This window comes from Oryx dammah, unplaced genomic scaffold (genome assembly GCF_014754425.2).
Source record: "Oryx dammah isolate SB20612 unplaced genomic scaffold, SCBI_Odam_1.1 HiC_scaffold_18, whole genome shotgun sequence".
NCBI classification, from domain to species: Eukaryota; Metazoa; Chordata; class Mammalia; order Artiodactyla; family Bovidae; genus Oryx; species Oryx dammah.
The window spans coordinates 52,781,758-52,801,916 of NW_024070202.1; the positions used below are offsets into that span (position 1 = coordinate 52,781,758).

General features: G+C 37.0%; 1 protein-coding gene across 3 annotated transcripts in view; it reads left to right on the forward strand.

Moving 5' to 3' along the window:
- The window catches only part of TFEC (transcription factor EC), a 107,403-nt gene that overhangs the window by 50,780 nt on the left and 36,464 nt on the right, over window positions 1-20,159 (forward strand). Inside the window, exon 1 of one of the 3 annotated variants that reach the window (XM_040260144.1) lies at window positions 18,680-18,967. The exons of the other annotated variants lie outside the window; for them this stretch is intronic. Coding sequence (XP_040116078.1) covers window positions 18,902-18,967 — 66 coding nt within the window. The 5' untranslated portion in view covers window positions 18,680-18,901. Of the gene's footprint in view, window positions 1-18,679; window positions 18,968-20,159 lie in introns of those variants that run through there. 3 annotated transcript variants of the gene reach the window in all.

Consider the following 20,159-nt stretch of genomic DNA (forward strand, 5'->3'; position numbering starts at 1 on the left):
TTTTAAGCTAACTTTTTCACTCTCCTCTTTCTCTTTCATCAAGAGGCTCTTTAGTTCTTTGATTTCTGCCATAAGTGTGGTATATCTCCATATCTGAGGTTATTGATATTTCTCCTGGCAATCTTGATTCCAGCTTGTGCTTCATCCAGTCCATCATTTCTCATGATGTACTTTGCATATAAGTTAAATAAACAAGGTAGCAATATACAGCCTTGACATACTCCTTTCCTGATTTGGAACCAGTTTGTTGTTCCACATACGGTTCTAACTGTTGCTTTTTGACCCTCATACAGATTGCTCAGGAGGCCTTATATTAGAACATGTTAGAACTGTGTATCTGTGAGACCATCAAGCAGAAATGATAGTGAGAGCTAGATATACAAGTTTGCTTTGAGGAGGAATAATCTAGAGGGGGAAAGAGATTTAACAATCTTCAGCCTGTAAGTAGTACTTGAAAATTTGAATGAGAAAGAAAGTTCCTAGAGAACAGGAATACAATAAGAGTAGTAAACCAAGGTTGGGAATGAGGGGATCACCAACATTTAAGGAGTGGTGAGAGTCTTCTGCTGCTGCTACTAAGTCGCTTCAGTTGTGTCCGACTCTATGTGACCCCAGAGATGGCAGCCCACCAGGCTCCCCTGTCCCTGGGGTTCTCCAGGCAAGAACACTGGAGTGGGTTGCCATTTCCTTCTCCAATGCATGAAAGTGGAAAGTGAAAGTGAAGTTGCTCAGTCGTGTCCGACTCCTAGCTACCCCATGGACTGCAGCCTACCAGGCTCCTCCGTCCATAGGATTTTCCAGGCGAGAGAACTGGAGTGGGTTGCCATTGCTTTCTCCCCATAGAGAGTCTAGATTGGACTAAATGGAATACTGCATTTAATGAGTAAGATAATGGAATTAAAGATTTCAGAAGTGTTGTGATATAGAGGATGACAGGAACCAGATATGGCCTATAGAATAGGTGAAGAGAAAGTTTAATTCAGGTTTATGATTTGAAGAGGGGTGAACTAAAGTATTCAACTACAATTATTGATTTTTTTCATAGATTTCTGACAGATGTTGCTATAGATTTTTTTCTTTTAGGTACATATGTATTCATGGTCACTTGGTATTATTTTTCCTTCAATGTTTTACCTTGAGTTTTATATAGTCTAATATTAACATTCCTACTGTTGCTTCCCTTTGGTCATCTTTGTAGTACACCTTTGCACTTTAATTTCAGCTTTCCCCATTGTTTTATTTTAAATTAATCCCTTATAGACAAAACATTAAAATACCTTTGAAAAAAATCCAGTTTGAATAATAATTTCTCCAGCAGTATGTTAACTTTTTGTTGTTTTTGTTGTTCAGTCCTTAAGTGGTCTCCAACTCTTTTCGACCCCATGAACTGCAGCATGCCAGGCTCCTCTGTCCTCCACTATCTCCCGGAGTTCACTCAAATCCATGTCCATTGATCAGTGATGCTATCTAACTGTCTCATCCTCTGCTGCTCCCTTTTCCTCTTGCCTTCAGTCTTTCTCATCATCAGGGTCTTTTCCGATGACTGGCTCTTTGCATCAGGTGGCCAAAGTATTGGATCTTCAGCTTCAGCATCAGTCCTTTCAATGAATGTTCAGGGTTGATTATCTTTAATTTTGACTGGTTTGATCTCTTTGCAGTCCAGGGGACTCTTGAGTCTTCTCCAGCACTTAAAATTTGAAAGCATCAGTTCTTCAGTGTTTCACCTTCTTTATCGTCCAACTCTTACATTTGTACATGACTACTAGAAAAACCATAGCTTTGACTATCCCTTTGTCAGCAATGTGATGTCTTTGCTTTTTAATATGCTGTCTAGGTTTGTCATAGCTTTCCTTCCAAGGAACAAATGTCTTTTGATTTCATAGCTGCAATCACTATCAACAGTGGTTTTGGAACCCCTCCAAAAAATAGAATCTGTCACTGTTTCCACTTTCCCCCCATCAATTTGCCATGAAGTGATGAGTCCTGATGCAATGATCTTAGCTTTTTTGAATGTTGAGTTGTAAGCCAGCTTTTTCATTCTCCTCTTTCAGCCTCATCAAGAGACTCTTTAGTTCCTCTTCACTTCTTGCCATTAAGTGGTATCATCTGCATATCTGAGATTGTTGATAATTCTCCCAGCAATCTTGATCCAGCTTATGATTCATCCAGCCTGGCATTTTGCATATAAGTTAAATAAGCAGGGTGACAATATACAGCCTTCTTGTACTCCTTTTTCAATTTTGAACTTGTCAGTTCTTCCATGTCTGGTTCTAACTGCTGCTTCTTGACCTGCTTATAGATGTCTCACTTTCTCAGGAGACAGGTAAGTTGGTCTGGTACTTCCATCTCTTTAAGAATTTCCCACAATTTGTTATGATCCACAGTCAAAAGCTTTAGTGTAGTCAATAAAGGAAAAGTAGATGTTTCTCAGAAACTCCCTTGCTTTCTCCATGATCCAATGAATGGTGGCCATTTGATCTCTGGCTCCTCTGCCTCTTCAAAACCCAACTGGTACATCTGGAAGTTCTTGGTTCATGTATTGTTGAAGCCTAACTTGAAGAAGTTTGAGCATAACTTTGCTAGCATGTGAAATGAGTGCAATTGTCTGATATTTTGAGCATTTTTTTGACGTTGGTCTTCTTTGGAACTGGAATGAAAACTGACATTTTCTAGTCTTATGACCACTGCTGAGTTTTCCAAATTTGCTGACACATTGAGTGTCAGCATCATCTTTTAGCTTTGTTCATAATAATGCTTCCTAAGGCCCACTTTACTTACACTCCAGGATGTCTGGCTCTAGGTGAATGACCACAGCATCATGGTTATATGGGTAATTGCGACCTTTTTTTGTATAGTTCTTCTGTGTATTCTTGCCACCTCTTCTTAATATCTTCAGCTTCTGTTAGGTCCTTACCATTTCTGTTCTTTATTGAATGAAATATTTATCCTTGAAATATCCTTGAATGAAATGTTTCTTTGATATCTCCAAGTTTCTTAAAGAATTTCTAGTCTTTCCTCTTCTATTGTTTTCCTCTATTTCTTTGCATTGTTCATTAAGAAAGCCTTCTTATCCTTGCTATTTTCTGGAATTAATTCACTTTAGCATATCTTTCCCTTTCTCCCTTGCTTTTTGCTTCTTTTCTTTCCTCAGTTATTTGTAATCCTCCTAAGAAAACCATTTTTCCTTCTTGCATTTCTTTTTCTTTTGGTTACTTTTGATCACTGCTTTTGTACAATGTTACAAGCTTCATCCATAGTTCTTCAGGCACTCTTTCTACCAGATGGAATCCCTTGAATCTATTTGTCACTTCCATTGTATAATCATAAAGGAAATGATTTAGGTCATGGCCTACTGGTTTTCCCTACTTTCTTCAATTTAAGCCTGAATTTTGCATTAAGAAGTTCATAATCTGTACCACAGTCAGCTCTATGTTTTGCTTTTGCTGACTTTCTTATAGAGCTTCTGCATGTTTGTCTGCAAATTTCATAATCAATCTAATTTTGGTATTGACTATCTGTGATGTTGGAAAAGGGTATTTGCTATGACAAGCATGTTCTCTTGACAAAACTCTGTTAGCTTTTGCCCTCCTACATTTTGTACTCCAAGTCCAAATTTGCCTGTTATTCCTGGTATCTCTCAACTTCCTACTGTTGCATTCCAATCCCCTATGATGAAAATGACATCTTTTTGGTCTTAGTTCTAGAAGGTGTTGTAGGGCTTTATAGTACTGGTCAACTTCAGCTTCTTTGGCATCAATGATTGAGGCATAGACTTGGATTACTGTGATACTGAATGGTTTGCCTTGGAAAGAAACCAAGATCACTCTGCTGTTTTTGAGGTTGCCCAAAGTACTGCATTTGGGGCTTTTTTGTTGCCTATGAGGACTACTCCATTTCTTCTAAGGGATTCTTGCCCATGATAGTAGATGTAATGATCATCTGAATCAAATTTGCCCATTCCCATCCACTTTAGTTCACCAATTCCTGGATGTTGATGTTCATTCTTGCCATCTCCTACTTGACTATATCCAATTTACCTTGATTCATGGGCCTAGCATGCCAAGTTCTTATGCAATATTGTTCTTTACAGCATCAGACTTTACTTTCATCAACAGACACATCCACAACTGAGCATTGTTTCTGCTTAATAGAGGTGTTATTGTCCTCTGCTCTTCCCCAGTACTTTATTGGACACATTCCTACCTGGGGGACTCACCTTCTGGTGTCATATCTTTTTGCCTTTTTATGCTGTCATTTACATTCTTATAGTTACTTTACCATTAGTATTTAATCATTATCATTTTTCACATTTTTATTTACTGTGCTTTCTGTTTCCTTATTTGCAATCTTTTTTCTATCCGCCATTGGCTAAGGTTTTCTTTTTTTGTTACTCCTAACTTAAGACACATAGTTATATATTTTCTTTATCTGTATCACTGTTTAGCAATATCTGTGTTATATCTATAGGTAAACAGTTCGCTGAGTTTGCTCTTATCTCCTCCCTCTTCTCACCTATCTTTCTGAATTGATATTTTTAGAATAAATTTTATATATTCAAATATTAATATATATACACATACACACATTTTTCTTATTTAGATCAAAAACATTTTACTGATACTTGGGCTTCCCAAGTGGCTCAGTCATAAAGGATCTGTCTGCCAATGCCAGAGACACAAGAGATGTGGGTTTGAATCCTGGCTTGGGAAAATCTCTGGAGGAGGAAAGGGCCACCCACTCCAGTATTCTTGTCTGGATAATCCCATAGACAGGAGCCAGGTGGACTACAGTCCATGGGGTAACAAACAGTTGGACACAATGAGCACTCATTCTTATATTTTGTAGTGATTTCATAGTTTATTATATGACTAGTGCATTTTCTAAAAGAGTGTTTTCCAAAAGTTTTTTTGCTCTAAAAGTTCTGGGTTTTCATGTCTAAGAAAAATTTTATCTTATGCGCATATTTAAAGAATATTTTATTGGTTATAAATGTCTAGGTTCAAAAGTCTTTATCTTTAACACTTCAAATGTTATCCTTCTGTTTTCCTGCTCCCAGAATTGTTGAAAAGCTTAATTCTTGGTCTTTTGTAGGTCTTTACTTTTAATCTTTCAAATCTTATAAATCTCTTCCTTTGTCCTTGAGTCTCATTTTTCCATGCCTATTGTCACCATTTTTACTTTAGCCAAAATATTTTGTGGTTCCTTTGTATTTTATCACCTTCATTTATTACTTTTATGATGCTTATTTTGCTGATTTCTTATATCTAATCTGTTAACTCTGTTTCATCTGATTTAAAAAAATGTTGTGTTTGTTGCCTTTCTTAAAATAACAATTGGATTCCAAGGTGATTAGTTATGAAGATTCCTGGAAGGTGTGAAACAATGCTTTGGATTAGACTTTAAAGTCAGTTTAGGATAATAGAAGAGCCAGCGTGTCCAATAAGCCAGCATCTCCAATAAGCCAGCATCACTAGGTGAAATAATAGTCATGTTGGTGGATGACAGAAATGAGGAATAGAGGTGTTATTAAAGGCAACAGCAGAGTCTTCAAGAAAGATGAACTTTGATATGTACAAAAGAAGGGTTTCTATCTAGAATAGAATAAATGATCATGTTTATAGACAAGAGGGAAAAATTATAGATGTAAGCATGCGTGTGTGCTAGGTCACTTCAGTTGTGTCCAACTCTTTGTGACCCTGTGGACTGTAGCCCACCAGGCTCCTCTGTCCATGGGATTCTCCAGGCAGGAATTGCAATGGAGGCAAGGTTGCCATGCCCTCCTCCAGGGGATCTTCCTGACACAGGGATTGAACCCACATCTCTTATGTCTCCTGCATTGATAGCAGGGTTCTTTTTTTTTTTTCTTTAACCACAAGAGCCACCTGGGAAGCCCCACTAATGTAAGAGATGGATCATTTATATTGTAATCTTCCAGAAAGAAAGGGATAATTTATTTGAGTAATTTTTAGTGAAACTATAAGTACTCCAAAGTTAAACCATATACCATGAATTGTGTTTAGCATCCTTCTTTCCTCAGGTCTTTTCCACATCTATTCAAATACAAATTTGTTGTCCATTTAATGGTGGAATATTAATAAAAAAAAATATCATAAAACTGAAATTTGAGGTTGGTAACAATCAATAATATACTTGAAAACTTTTAGAGAGTAGACTAACCAAAGGAAACAAAGCATGCATATTTATTTTCCTAGATACTTTAAAGATCACTCAGTGCACATGGAACACATCTAAAGTTCAAAATAGGGCCGAGAGCTGCACTCTGGTATGGTACCCAACGGACACGTGTTTTTGTTTGTTTGTTTGTTTTTAAAGTTCATTCAAATTCAATGTAATCTTTAAAAATTGAATAAAATTTAAACTTCAGTTCCTTAGTAACATTGGCCACATTTCAAGTGCTTATAGCCATATGTATTTGCTACTATATTGGACAGTGCAGGTATAGCACATTCCCACTGCTGCAGAAATTTATGCTGGACTCTGGATTCTACAACGTAAATTTCTTACCTACGTTTCATCTTTATCTCAACTCTTTCTTCCTCTTGCTCACTCTTTTCTATTCCCCATGGCTCCTCACTCTTACTCAAAGACATGAGCTTGTTTCTACCTTTAGTTCTTCTTTTATGCTTTCTTTCAAAGTACTACCATTTCCTCATGTTTTTCTTGTCTTTGTTCAAATATCAGTAAATCCTTGCCTCATTCATATAGTAACATTCACTATTATCAACTCTATTTCTATCTTACTTTAATATCTTCATACCACTGTTTGTTATTAAACTGTTTCTTGTCTGTTTCTTCAGTAGTTTGAGTTCTATGAAGGCAGATACATTGTGCTCTTTGCTTTTATAGCATGTACTAAACCAAGGTCTTGAAGTAAATATTGTTTAATAAATATTGGTTCAGTTCAGTTCAGTCACTCAGTCATGTCCGACTCTTTGCGACCCCATGAATTGCAGCATGCTAGGCCTCCCTGTCCATCACCAACTCCCAGAGTTCACTCAGACTCACACCCATGGAGTCCGTGATGCCATCCAGCCATCTCATCCTTGGTCGTCCCCTTCTCCTCCTGCCCCCAATCCCTCCCAGCATCAGACTCTTTTCCAATGAGTCAACTCGTCTCATGAGGTGGCCAGAGTACTGGAGTTTCAGCTTTAGCGTCATTCCTTCCAAAGAAATCCCAGGGTTGATCTCCTTCAGAATGGACTGGTTGGATCTCCTTGCAGTCCAAGGGACTCTCAAGAGTCTTCTCCAACAGCACAGTTCAAAAGCATCAATTCTTCGCCACTCAGCCTTCTTCACAGTCCAACTCTCACATCTATACATGACTACTGAAAAAATTATAGCCTTGACTAGACGGACCTTTGTTGGCAAAGTAATATCTCTGCTTTTCAGTATGCTATCTAGGTTGGTCACAACTTTCTTTCCAAGGAGTAAGCGTCTTTTAATTTCATGGCTGCAATCATCATCTGCAGTGATTTTGGAGCCCCCCAAAATAAAGTCTGACACTGTTTCCACTGTTTCCCCATCTATTTCCCATGAAGTGATGGGACCAGATGCCATGATCTTCGTTTTCTGAATGTTGAGCTTTAAGCCAACTTTTTCACTCTCCTCTCTCACTTTCATCAAGAGGCTTTTTAGCTCCTCTTCACTTTCTGCCATAAGGGTGGTGTCATCTGCATATCTGAGGTTATTGATATTTCTCCTGGCAATATGTGTTTCTTCCAGTCCAGCGTTTTGCATGATGGACTCTGCATAGAAGTTAAATAAGCAGGGTGACAATATACAGCCTTGACATACTCCTTTTCCTATTTGGAACCAGTCTGTTGTTCCATGTCCAGTTCTAACTGTTGCTTCTTGACCTGCATACAGATTTCTCAAGAGGCAGGTCAGGGGGTCTGGTATTCCCATCTCTTTCAGAATTTTCCACAGTTTATTGTGATCCACACAGTCAAAGGCTTTGGCATAGTCAATAAAGCAGAAATAGATGTTTTTCTGGAACTCTCTTTTTCCATGATCCAGCGGACGTTGGCAATTTGATCTCTGGTTCCTCTGCCTTTTCTAAAACCAGCTTGAACATCAGGGAGCTCGCGGTTCACGTATTGCTGAAGCCTGGCTTGGAGAATTTTGAACCTTACTTTACTAGCATGTGAGATGAGTGCAATGGTGCGGTAGTTTGAGCATTCTTTTGCATTTCCTTTCTTTGGAATTGGAATGAAAATTGACCTTTTCCAGTCCTGTGGCCACTGCTGAGTTTTCCAAATCTGCTGGCATATTGAGTGCAACACTTTCACAGCATCATCTTTCAGGCTTGAAACAGCTCAACTGGAATTCCATCACCTCCACTAGCTTTGTTCGTAGTGATGCTTTCTAAGGCCCACTTGACTTCACTTTCCAGGATGTCTGGCTCTAGATTAGTGATCACATCATCATGATTATCTGGGTCGTTAAGATCTTTTTTGTACAGTTCTTCTGTGTATTCTTGCCACCTCTTCTTAATATCTTCTGCTTCTGTTAGGTCCATACCATTTCTGTCCTTTATCGAGCCCATCTTTGCATGAAATGTTCCCTTGGTATCTAATTTTCTTGAAGAGATCTCTAGTCTTTCTTTCCCATTCTGTTGTTTTCCTCTATTTCTTTGCATTGATCACTGAAGAAGGCTTTCTTATCTCTTCTTGCTATTCTTTGGACCTCTGCATTCAGATGCTTATATCTTTCCTTTTCTCCTTTCCTTTTCGCTTCTCTTCTTTTCACAGCTATTTGTAAGGCCTCCCCAGACAGCCATTTTGCTTTTTTGCATTTCTTTTCCATGGGGATGGTCTTGATCCCTGTCTCCTGCACAGTGTCACTAACTTCATTCCATAGTTCATCAGGCACTCTATCTATCAGATCTAGGCCCTTAAATCTATTTCTCACTTCCACTGTATAATCATAAGGTATTTGATTTAGGTCATACCTGAATGGTCTAGCGGTTTTCCCTACTTTCTTCAATTTAAGTCTGAAATTGGTAATAAGGAGTTCATGATCTGAGGCACAGTCAGCTCCTGGTCTTGTTTTTGTTGACTGTATAGAGCTTCTCCATCTTTGGCTGCAGAGAATATAATCAATCTGATTTCGGTGTTGACCATCTGGTGATATCCATGTGTAGAGTCTTCTCTTGTGTTGTTGGAAGAAGGTGTTTGCTATGACCAGTGCATTTTCTTGGCAAAACTCTATTAGTCTTTGCCCTGCTTCATTCTGCATTCCAAGGCCAAATTTGCCTGTTACTCCAGGTGTTTCTTGACTTCCTACTTTTGCCTTCCAGTCCCCTATAATGAAACGGATATCTTTTTTGGGTGTTAGTTCTAAAAGGTCTTGTAGGTCTTCATAAAACCATTCAACTTCAGCTTTTTCAGTGTTACTGGTTGGGGCATAGACTTGGATTACTGTGATATTGAATGGTTTGCCTTGGAGACGAACAGAGATCATTCTGTCGTTTTTGAGATTGCATCCAACTACTGCATTTCGGTCTCTTTTGTTGACCATGATGGCTACTCCATTTCTTCTGAGGGATTCCTGCCCACAGTAGTAGATATAATGGTCATCTGAGTTAAATTCACCCATTCCAGTCCATTTTAGTTCGCTGATTCCTAGAATGTCGACGTTCACCCTTGCCATCTCTTGTTTGACCACTTCCAATTTGGCTTGATTCATGGACCTGACATTCCAGGTTCCTATGCAATATTGCTCTTTACAGCATCGGACCTTGCTTTTATCACCAGTCACATCCACAGCTGGATATTATTTTTGCTTTGGCTCCATCCCTTCATTCTTTCTGGAGTTATTTCTCCACTGATCTCCAGTGTGTTGGGCACCTATTGACCTGGGGAGTTCCTCTTTCAGTATCCTATCATTTTGCCTTTTCATACTGTTCATGGGGTTCTCAAGACAAGAATACTGAAGTGGCTTGCCATTCCCTTCTCTAGTGGACCACGCTCTGTCAGACCTCTCCACAATGACCCACCCGTCTTGGGTTGCCCCACAGGCGTGGCTTGTTTTCATTGAATTAGACAAGACTGTGGTCCTAGTGTGATTAGACTGACTAGTTTTCTGTGAGTATGGTTTCAGTGTGTCTGCCCTCTGATGCCCTCTTGCAACACCTACCATTTTACTTGGGTTTCTCTTACCTTGGGCGTGGGGTATCTCTTCACGGCTGCTCCAGCAAAGCATAGCCGCTGCTCCTTACCTTGGACCAGGGGTATCTCTGTACTGCTGCCGTTCCTGACCTTCAACGTGGGATAGCTCCTCTAGGCCTTCCTGCGCCTGCGCAGCCACAAATATAAATAATATTCCAATTTTTTGGCATATCACCTTTGGGAGTATCTTAGTAGATGTTTGTGAAGTTTTGATTCTCTAAGGTCCTCAGAAATCTTGCTTAGAGGATAACATTAACAAAAAAAAAAAAATATTTTTTATATCTCCTGGAGTTTATTTTGAGTTGTTTCTGCACAAGTCATGGGAAATTTATAGTATTACAGTTACATAAATCCACATTCTTATTATCTCTGCACCTACATTATATTTTAAAATTTCACTAAAGATAATAAATATAATGCCCAAGAGGAGAGCTAAAGCTGTAGGGGGATAGAGACAGTGAGAGAGAAAGTGATGGTGTTTTTTAAAATATAACCTTTAATATTCCCTCCAGCTGAAGTACAGAAGAAAAGGAAGGTTGTTTTAGAAAGGAATTGAGAAAGGAAATGAAAAACTAATTTAAGTTAGGACTGTAGAATCAGATTTCTAGATTTCAATTCTGCCTTTGTCACTCTTTAGCTATATAATCTGAAACAGGTTACTGAATTTCTTTCCTCATGTATACAGTGAGGACAGTGACAGTGTATACTTCATATTGTCATTGTGAAGATAAATGAGCTGATGTGTGCAAAGCATTTAGAGCAGCTCCAGCTGCATCATATGTGTTAGTTAATATTATGGTGTCTACAATTATTATTGTTGTTGATAGTATCATAGTTATTATTATTAGTGATCATTAGAGAAAGCTGGATAATACATTTCCATGTAGTTTCTATTCATGTGGACTAATTGGATGAAGTTGGAATATCCACCTATAAGATGCTATCAAAATATTTTAAAAGTAAATAAAATTTGTAGGTGGTCATCTCTCTGCAAATGAAGTATATAAGCTCTGGCTCAAGGATTTCATGATAACTACTCTGTTTATGCAGATACTGGAGTAGCTAAGGGTGATTTGTTTAGTCATCACCAGCCAGTAGGTGGAAGCGAATGAAGGAAAAGCAACACAGATCACAGTGTTAGGATTACTTCAAATTCTAAAACATTCTGCATTTTGATACATATATAACCTTAATTTAATATTCTAAAATTTACTTTTAAAGCTTGCTAAAATCTTTCTCTCTGAATTCAGACTGAAGAGCAACTTTTATCATTATGCCTAAATGCATTATATTTTGCTAGATGGAGGACATTATTGAGGATATAATCAGTATGGACCCAAGTTTTAAAGAGGAAGGAACAGATTCTCCTCTGCTAATGCAAAGAACAGTAAGTGTTTCCAGACCTGAGGAGGTCAGTGAGATTAAAATCAATAATAGCACCTGATGACAAAAAAGAAATTTCATTTGATTAGCAAATGGTGTTTTCTTCTGCCCTTTTGAAGCTGGTGCAGAATAGATAAACATTTAAAAAAATATTTATTGGTGCAGAAAAAATGCATAATTTTACAGGGCTTATACTGTTCTATCTATCTACCTAATCTCTATAAACATCCATCTAATTACATATCTTATCTGCTATAGCATTTTCTGTGAAATCTTCAGATTTCCCACTTGAAGCATGACATATAATAATACCGTCATGAGTTCATGGCTAAATTTTAACTGTTTTACCATTACTAACAGCTACCAGATTAAGAGGGTCTATACCTTATAGAGAAAGGAAAAAATTATAACACAATATAACTTTACTTTTGAGCCAAAAATCAAAGGTTAAAGATGAAGTGAAGAAAGGTAGAAGAGGCCTCGCCCTACTTTAAGGCATTTAGACAGACTTCTGTGTTGAAATCACAAATTCCTGGAATAAAAAGCAGGGAAGAGATAAGATAATATCTCTTTGATTGCTGTTGCCTTCTCATTGTTCATTTATTAATCTCTAGAATCTGTAAAGGGTGTCCAAGCTCTTTCTACACATTTTGAAGGGGTTGTTTTTGGTTCATTTATGGTTTTAGAGCTTTTAGAAAATGAGAGAAATTATGAAAGATTTTGATTTTTTACTTTAAACATTTCATTTAAAGAAAGTGAATTCTGATTGTATTGTGTAGTGTGGATACTGTTCATCAGTAAATCAGTGGGCTGAGTTGTGTAAATGTTAATAATGGACATTTTAAACCTAAAACTTTAAGAAAAGTTTGGAGAAAGCATCCCTCTTCTATTTATTAATTCCCAAATAGACTACAAAAAAAGAGAATTCTATCTTTCCTTCTTTTCTCTGGTACAAAAGACTTCCACTTTATAACAACTCACTAACACCAGTATTATCAGACAAAGATCAAATGAGGTTAAAAATCTAGCTTTTTAATTGAAAGTTTATTTTTTTGTGAGTGTTTTGCTTGTTGTTTGAATGATGTGACAATTCTTTTTATCTCTTCTGTTTTCAGATTTCAAGAAGTATATTGACAACAAATTTGACTAATTCTCTACATAATATGTTCTTTATACTAATTTTCTCCATCTAATCCCACAGCATAAGGTCACTATTTTCTTAATCATTATTCAACTTTTGGGTTTGAGGAAATGATACTAATTTCTTTCAACCTTCTCTTCCTTGTATGTGGTACTTATTTCATTGGAATTGTATGCTGAAACATTCTCTTTATCAAATTACCTTACTTGTTTTGTAGTGGTTGCATAGATTGTTTATTCAGTGCAAACTGGTGACAATGGTTATTGGGAATTTGTTTTTTGTAAACAGAATGTGGATTCCCCAGGTGGTACAGTGGTAGAGAACCCACCTACTAATGCAGGAGACACAGATTTGATCCCTGGGTTGGAAAGATCCCCTGGAGGAGGGCACAACAACCCACTCCAGGACTCTTGTCTGGAGAATTCCATGGGAAGAAGGAGCCTGGTGGGCTACAGTCCATAGGGTCGCAAAGAGTTGGACATGACTGAGTGACTTAGCACAGCTCAGCGCAGCGTACGGAATGTACTTCTAAAAAGATAGATACGACTGGCCTATGTGTATTCTTATCAAGAAGTATCTGCTGGTGGCCAACCAACAATTTTTGATAAATCAAGAAACAAGACATAAAACCAAACACTCCAGTTAACCAAAAAATTATTCAATACTTGTTGTATGCAAAGCATGATACATGTGCTATAGGAAACTAAAAGTTGAGTGAGACACTGTTGAAGAGACCACATGGTGGTGAGTCAGTGAGGTGAGGCACACCCGAGAGGCAGTGAGGGAAAGAATACGGATCTCGGTATTAACCCAAGTTGTCATCTAGGTTTTGTATAAGTCACTTAACCTTTCTTTAATTTCTTCTGTGTTATGAGTCACTTAACCTTTCTTTACTTTCTTCTGTGTTATGAGAATAATTAAAAATATTTATTGCCAATACTGTTTTTATATTAAATCTTAGTAGAGACACACACACACACACACATATATGTATATATATATTTAATGCTAGTCAGAGTGTCGCCCTGGAGTTTGAGTGAAGCAGAAACCTTGCTAAATTGAGACATTTCTGAAAGACTTTAGGAAAAGATGACATTTGAAATACAGTTATGAAGGAAAGTTAAAATTTTAAGAGGTAGACATGAAGGCAGCAAAGTAGCAAGAAAAGAGGACAGCATAAGAAAAGGCAAGAAGTGAGAAAAAAGAGAATGTATAAGAATAGCTGGTAGAACAGAGATCGGAAATTCTGAAAGATTTTTATAGTTCATGTGGGTAAAAATAGAGACCTGTTAGATTCAGAGGAATGCTTTGAGTAAGCATTTTAGCCAGTGAACTTTTGGTTTTAGATGATAGAACCTGGCTTATATGGGGTGTAAGTATGAAAGGAATTTGTTGGCTCATCTCATCCATAAATTCCTAAGTAATATTGCATGTGAACATCCCTCCATAAGTTTGTCTTTGTTCTATACTGGCTTTATTCTCAGCTATTGAACAGACAATCTCACAGCTTATTCCTAGCCATGCACACAGTTTGTCCTTGCTAACCCAGCTGATTTTTTTAGACATCCACTCTTTGACAAGGAAGAGGAAGTTTCTGATTAATTTAAGCTAACCCTGGTGGCCCCATTTCCTTAGCCAGAGATTGTTTTAAGAATGAGCTTGTGTTGCAGTTCTGGAGCTTTAGCAGGTTACTGGAGTCTTCTAGGAATTTACTTCAGTCTTTAAAGGAGACCCACCAAACAGAAGGTTTTGTCTCTTTATGATGTTGTAAGACAATGTGACTTATGTGGCCATTTGATTGCCCAGAAGATAAATAAACTGAGGAAAAACAAAAGGTACAGAGAGGAAAATCCAAGAGGAATGCAAATAAAAACTGCTTATATGCCCCTGGAGAATTCTTTACCTATGGATTGCACATATCATGTAAGATTTTTTTCCTTTATTTTGTAAGCTAATTGTGTCAGGATTTTATGATTGTCATAACCAAATGTACACTGATAGATACATTCAGTCAGACTTAAAAACTTAAAAAAGGAGAGCTCCTTTTTTCTTTAGTTCTAGTTAAATCTCTGAGATAATTATTTTGGGAGCAATTTTTGTCACTTTTCTATCTCTCAGACAATTTTTCTGGGTCTTGGGCCTACCCTAGAGTGACTTAGCAGCAGCAGCAGCCAAAATAAATTATCTAGATTAAGACTGAAACTAGGAGTATAGGAATTATTACCATAATTCAATACAAATTATTATTTTTAAAAAATAATTATTCTTTATGTCTCACCTATTATACCACAGGCACATTGCCAGTTATTTTACATATAATCTCTAGTTGTCATAGAGACTGCAAAGTCCAAGGGGCAATCAAGGATTCCCTGGTAGCTCAGATGGTAAAGAATCCGCTCGCAAGGCAGGAGAGTGGGGTTCAATCCCTGGATCAGTCAGATCCCCTAGAGAAGGAAATGGCAACTCCCTCCAGTATTCTTGCATGGGAAATTCCAAGGACAGAGGAACCTGGCAGGCTGCAGTCCATGGGGTCTCAAAAGAATCAGACACAACTTAGTGACTAAACGGCAACTGGGGCACTCTATTGACTGTGTTATTAGTTACACAGAAAATCTTGAGTGTCACTTAGCCAAGATTTATCTCAGGACCACTGCATAGAGTAAGATTAACTAAAATGAGTTAACATGAGTTAACTCATATTCTAATTTCTGTTGGTGGAAAGCTTGGAAGCTGCTCTGGGGTAGCTTGGACCAATTATGGTGGTCCTTCAGATTTCCCCAGATTGAATGGAACAGTTCAGGGTTTTCACAGTTCAACTTAGTCCAAGCATTTCTGACACAGAAATGAATATTGTGTGATTAGTGACTAGACTCAGAATAGTTAAGGAGAAGTTTTTTATTTAATTTTTTATTTAAACAAGAGAGCTAGCTACTTGCCAATTAGTTCTTACTGCAACAGTTGTGTAAATTGGACTGAAAAGACCCAAAGTGCAAGAAACATTCAGCCAAGTCAGCTGTGCTTTCATCAACATCAAACCTCTCAGTTTCTCAGTCTTCTTGGGGTCAGTGGTATTTCTCTCCTCACTGTCCAGCCATCCTTCACATGATGATATCCCAGATCTCAATGTGTATTTTTCTATTCAAAAGCATTTTTCTTTCATATTTTTTGACCATTATGTTCCATTTTTTTTTCAGTGCACCTAGTCTAATTTCTTACTTCAACAATTGCTTAAGCTTGTGGAGACTCCAAGTTAATTGACTCTATCACTCTTTTCAGTAGCTATTATTTCCCACTCATGACATTTTGAAAATTTCTTCCTTAACCTATTCTTGGTTAAGCACTATACTCATTTCTTTTGCAAACACTCTTAACATATCCCCATTTTTCTTCATTTTCTTTTCCTGACAAAAGCCCAACCCTGACTAAACTTATTTTTCATCTTATCCCACATCTTTACCTGAGCAGGAGAATGGATAAAATTTCACTACATTGCTCATAGTACTCACCTCCAATACATCACCAAAATTTCATAGGGGCTCTCTTTACTACCAGACAATACTACAGCTATACCTTGGTTAAAATTCTCATTAAATGAGACAACATTAATCTACTTTCTCTTCCACAACATATTTCAGAGAGAAAATATATAAAATCAGATTAGGACTTACTTGTTAGCTTTGTATCACAAATTCTACAAAACCACCAGTATCTTTTGATTTTCTCTGCCATCCCTTCTATTTGAATCAAATTGGCCCAGCTCATAACCTAAAGCTAGTCCAACTACTTGTGTCCTAGATCCCAGTAATTCTTACCATTGCAAATGCTTCCCTCTTTAAATACCAGCTCCTCCTATATCATTAGTCTATTATGATGTATTGGATTACAAGTATCAGCATTACACTTGCCTTTATTAAGATTCCTCAAAAATAAACCAAATCAAAGGATTGCATTTGAATACAGTTCCTCTCTGGCTACCACACTATTTCATGATTCCACTACCTCCCTCCCAAATGTCTCTGCTCCCATTTTCACCCTGATTCCATTTCCTCACCTCCCCTTCTCTACTGTCCAGTACAGCTATGTCCCTTATAATTCCAAAAGAGCTCTTAAAACCAACCAATATTGAAGCCAATAGTAAATTCTCCATTCTCACCAAACTTGAATTCTTTGTGGCCTTTGCCATGGTTGACCACTCTCTCCTTCTTGAAGTATTAACTGGAATTCTGTGGCATCGTATTTTTTGCCTTTTCATCCACCTTGCTGGTTCTTTCTCTTCTAATAGACTTCTAGATGCTAAAGTGCTCCTAGGCTCAGAATTTAATCTTCTTTTCTCGTGTACCTGTATGTTCCATCGGTAATCTCAACCCTTCTCTGGCCTAACTCTCTCCCCTAATGCTAGGTTCACATGTCTTACTACTATCCTAACATCTTTTGTTCTTCCAACAGAGATCTCAAACTTAATATGACTGAAAAGAAGTTTTTGTTTCCCTCCCTACCTATCTAGAACTATCCTCCCTCAAAAAAGTCATTCTCCTTCATTCTCTTACTCCCACATCTCCACATTTATCAGTATGCTGTTCTAATCAGGATCCAAGATTTCCTGAATCTCACAACTTAGTAGCTGCTCTACAGAAACACTTTTCCAGGCTAACATAGTCTCTTACTTGAATGTCAGAAACTGACTCCAACCTAATTTCTCTGCTACTTCTGACCCCTGTACAGCTATGGATCACACAGCAGCCAGAATGATCTTCACACAGCAAAAATCAGATCCTGTTTCTCCTTGCTTAACTTTTTGCTAACTTCCTGAAATCCTCAGAGTATAACCAAGACACTTCATAGTCAGCACTTCCCTTTAACTTTAGGCCCTGGTCTTGATAGCCTTTTTCCTGCTCACTGAATGTGACATGCATGTTATCATTTTAGGACTATTGAACTTCCTTTTTTAGGCTTGGAATGGTTTTGTCCCAGATCTTTGCATGACTGTCTTTTTATGCCTCAGATCTTAAGTCAATATCAACTTGTCAGAGAGGCCTTCCGCAATAACCCTAGCAGAAAGACCCCATCCCACACATCTTACATCAGTATCTTATTTAATTCCCTCTGATGGTTAGGATTAGAGTTACAAAAATTATTTGGTTTATTATATTATTTACCCATTTATTGTCTATTCCCACCCCTGGAATGTGAACTCCTTGAAGTTGGTGATTTTGTCTGCCTTATTCATTGCTGTGTCCCTAAAGCTGAGAGAGTAACCTGTTCACTAGTTTATTCTCAGCACCCAGTACAATGCCTAGCAAATGATAGGTGCTCAGCAAATACATATGAAATAAATATTTTAAAATTCACACATAATATTTTTTAAAGTTGTTTCCATTATGCATTACCATTTAGAAATTTTTTTAATGGGCATAAGCAGCAATAAGGATAACAGTTGTAATGATAGCTACTATGCCTTGGGTACTTGCTGTGGGACAAGATTTGTATAAAATACTTTTCATGAAAATTCAATTACTACAACAAGCATGTGAGATAGAAACTATTACTTATTAGCATTTTGCAAATAAGAAAAGAAGCTTAGAGAAGTTCAGTAACTGACTCAAGCTCATACAGTTAGTGAATGTCAGGGTAGGGGTTTGAATCCAATCCTGTATGATACCAGATGCAATAATCTTACGCACTCTGCTGCACTAGTAGCTTCAGAAGGAAGTCATTTCATAGAACTGTAAGAATCTTAGGATCTGAAGGGACCTTAGCCTGATCTGACCCTCTGCCACATTCCAGCCAAAGAATTGTTAGCTTCTGAGTTTAAACCTGTCTCTCTATAACTGCTACCCTTTGGTCTTCATTTCACCTCTTCCTTTCAAAGTTGGTTGTGCATAGTAACTTATTTATTTTATCATAGATGGGTATTTTTCAATCATAGCTTTGTAAATGCTGGTGGCACTTGGCAATCTCAGTAAACTATTATAGTTCAAGACTATTTCAGAGACAGAGATTGAGTAAATATTAACAACCCCCTGTGCTTGGTTGGAACTTGAAAGGACTGTGTAACACCAGCAAGCAAGCTTTTGTCAATCACAATCTAGACTAGATTAGACTTAAAGTCCAAGGAAGAACCAAAGTTCACCTTAGAAGTTTCTACACAGCTCTCCCAGTTATTGTTTGCAAGTGTAAGGAAAAGAAAATGATGAAGGAGAAAGAGAAAACCATTGCTATTGTGAAGGTTATAGACACTTCAAAGTTAAAACTGGTGAGCAAGTGCATTTTGGAATTCTTTCAATGTTTGGAGATGAAACCACCTTAAATACTGAATTTAAACTTTATAAACTAATAGTCAATAAAAGAAGGTATGTAGAAGTTGAGCTTTGAAAGTGTAATTTATAATCTGCTGTTTGACAAGCTTGTTTTCTTACAAGATAGTTTTTTAATGCTCTGGCTATAGTAAAAATATTTTGTAGTCTAGTTAAAAATTGTTTAAAATGCTCTTTTATTTGAACTTTTTTTTCAAAAAGTGAGGGTTCCATTAATTATTTGTTGTAGTGTTTACGTTAAATTACTGTTCTCATTAATTTAGTACTAAGTAGATTATGTATATATATAAAAAATAGATTTCCTATACATAAGAAATATATGATGCAAAAGCAGTTTCTGTGTTACCATTCTCTATTTTGTATTTTATCTTTTCTATTTGTGTTTTGAGCCAGCTGGTCAAGGACAGGAATCTCCCACTCCCGCCCAACAGATTATTTTTATTCACTTATAATAGAACAAAAAAATAATAACTCAGTGGGACTTCTCTTTTCAATGTTTATCATTCAAACCTCATAGCCCTGCTTCAACAAAGAAAATAAAGTCAGAGAAAGATCAATTGTGAGTGTCCTAAAACTGGAAAAATCTAGTTTACCATGTTTAAATGAATAAACACACAAAAGGAAATAAAATAATCTTTTAAGTGCCAGTTTTTATGTGTGCTTACATTGTGTGATATATACGGTCCTACAGTGCTCACTCTTTATTCCTGAAGTTTATCTTCTTTCTATGCCTACAGTTATTCTATCTAATAGTCTAATGTTCAGTTTTGCCATTTTGCATTCACAATAAATGTCTTCAGAGAAAAGCAAAATAGGGAATACAAACAACTTAAAATTTCCCCTCACTTTCCCATGAAACCCCACTAAATATTTGATATAGATATAGAAATATAGATATCACACATGCACATCTATGTATGGGTTTATAAGTTTTTTTCTTTTTGTATTTATTCTGAAAAATTATCTGGAAATGTAATAGGTAAGTATATAGATGATTTTCTTTCTTTTTCTGTATTTATAATGGGATTATCTGGGAAACAGATACATGATACACACAACATACACACACATATATAATATATAATACATATATGCATATTGTGTATGTGTGTATATATATGTATCTATACA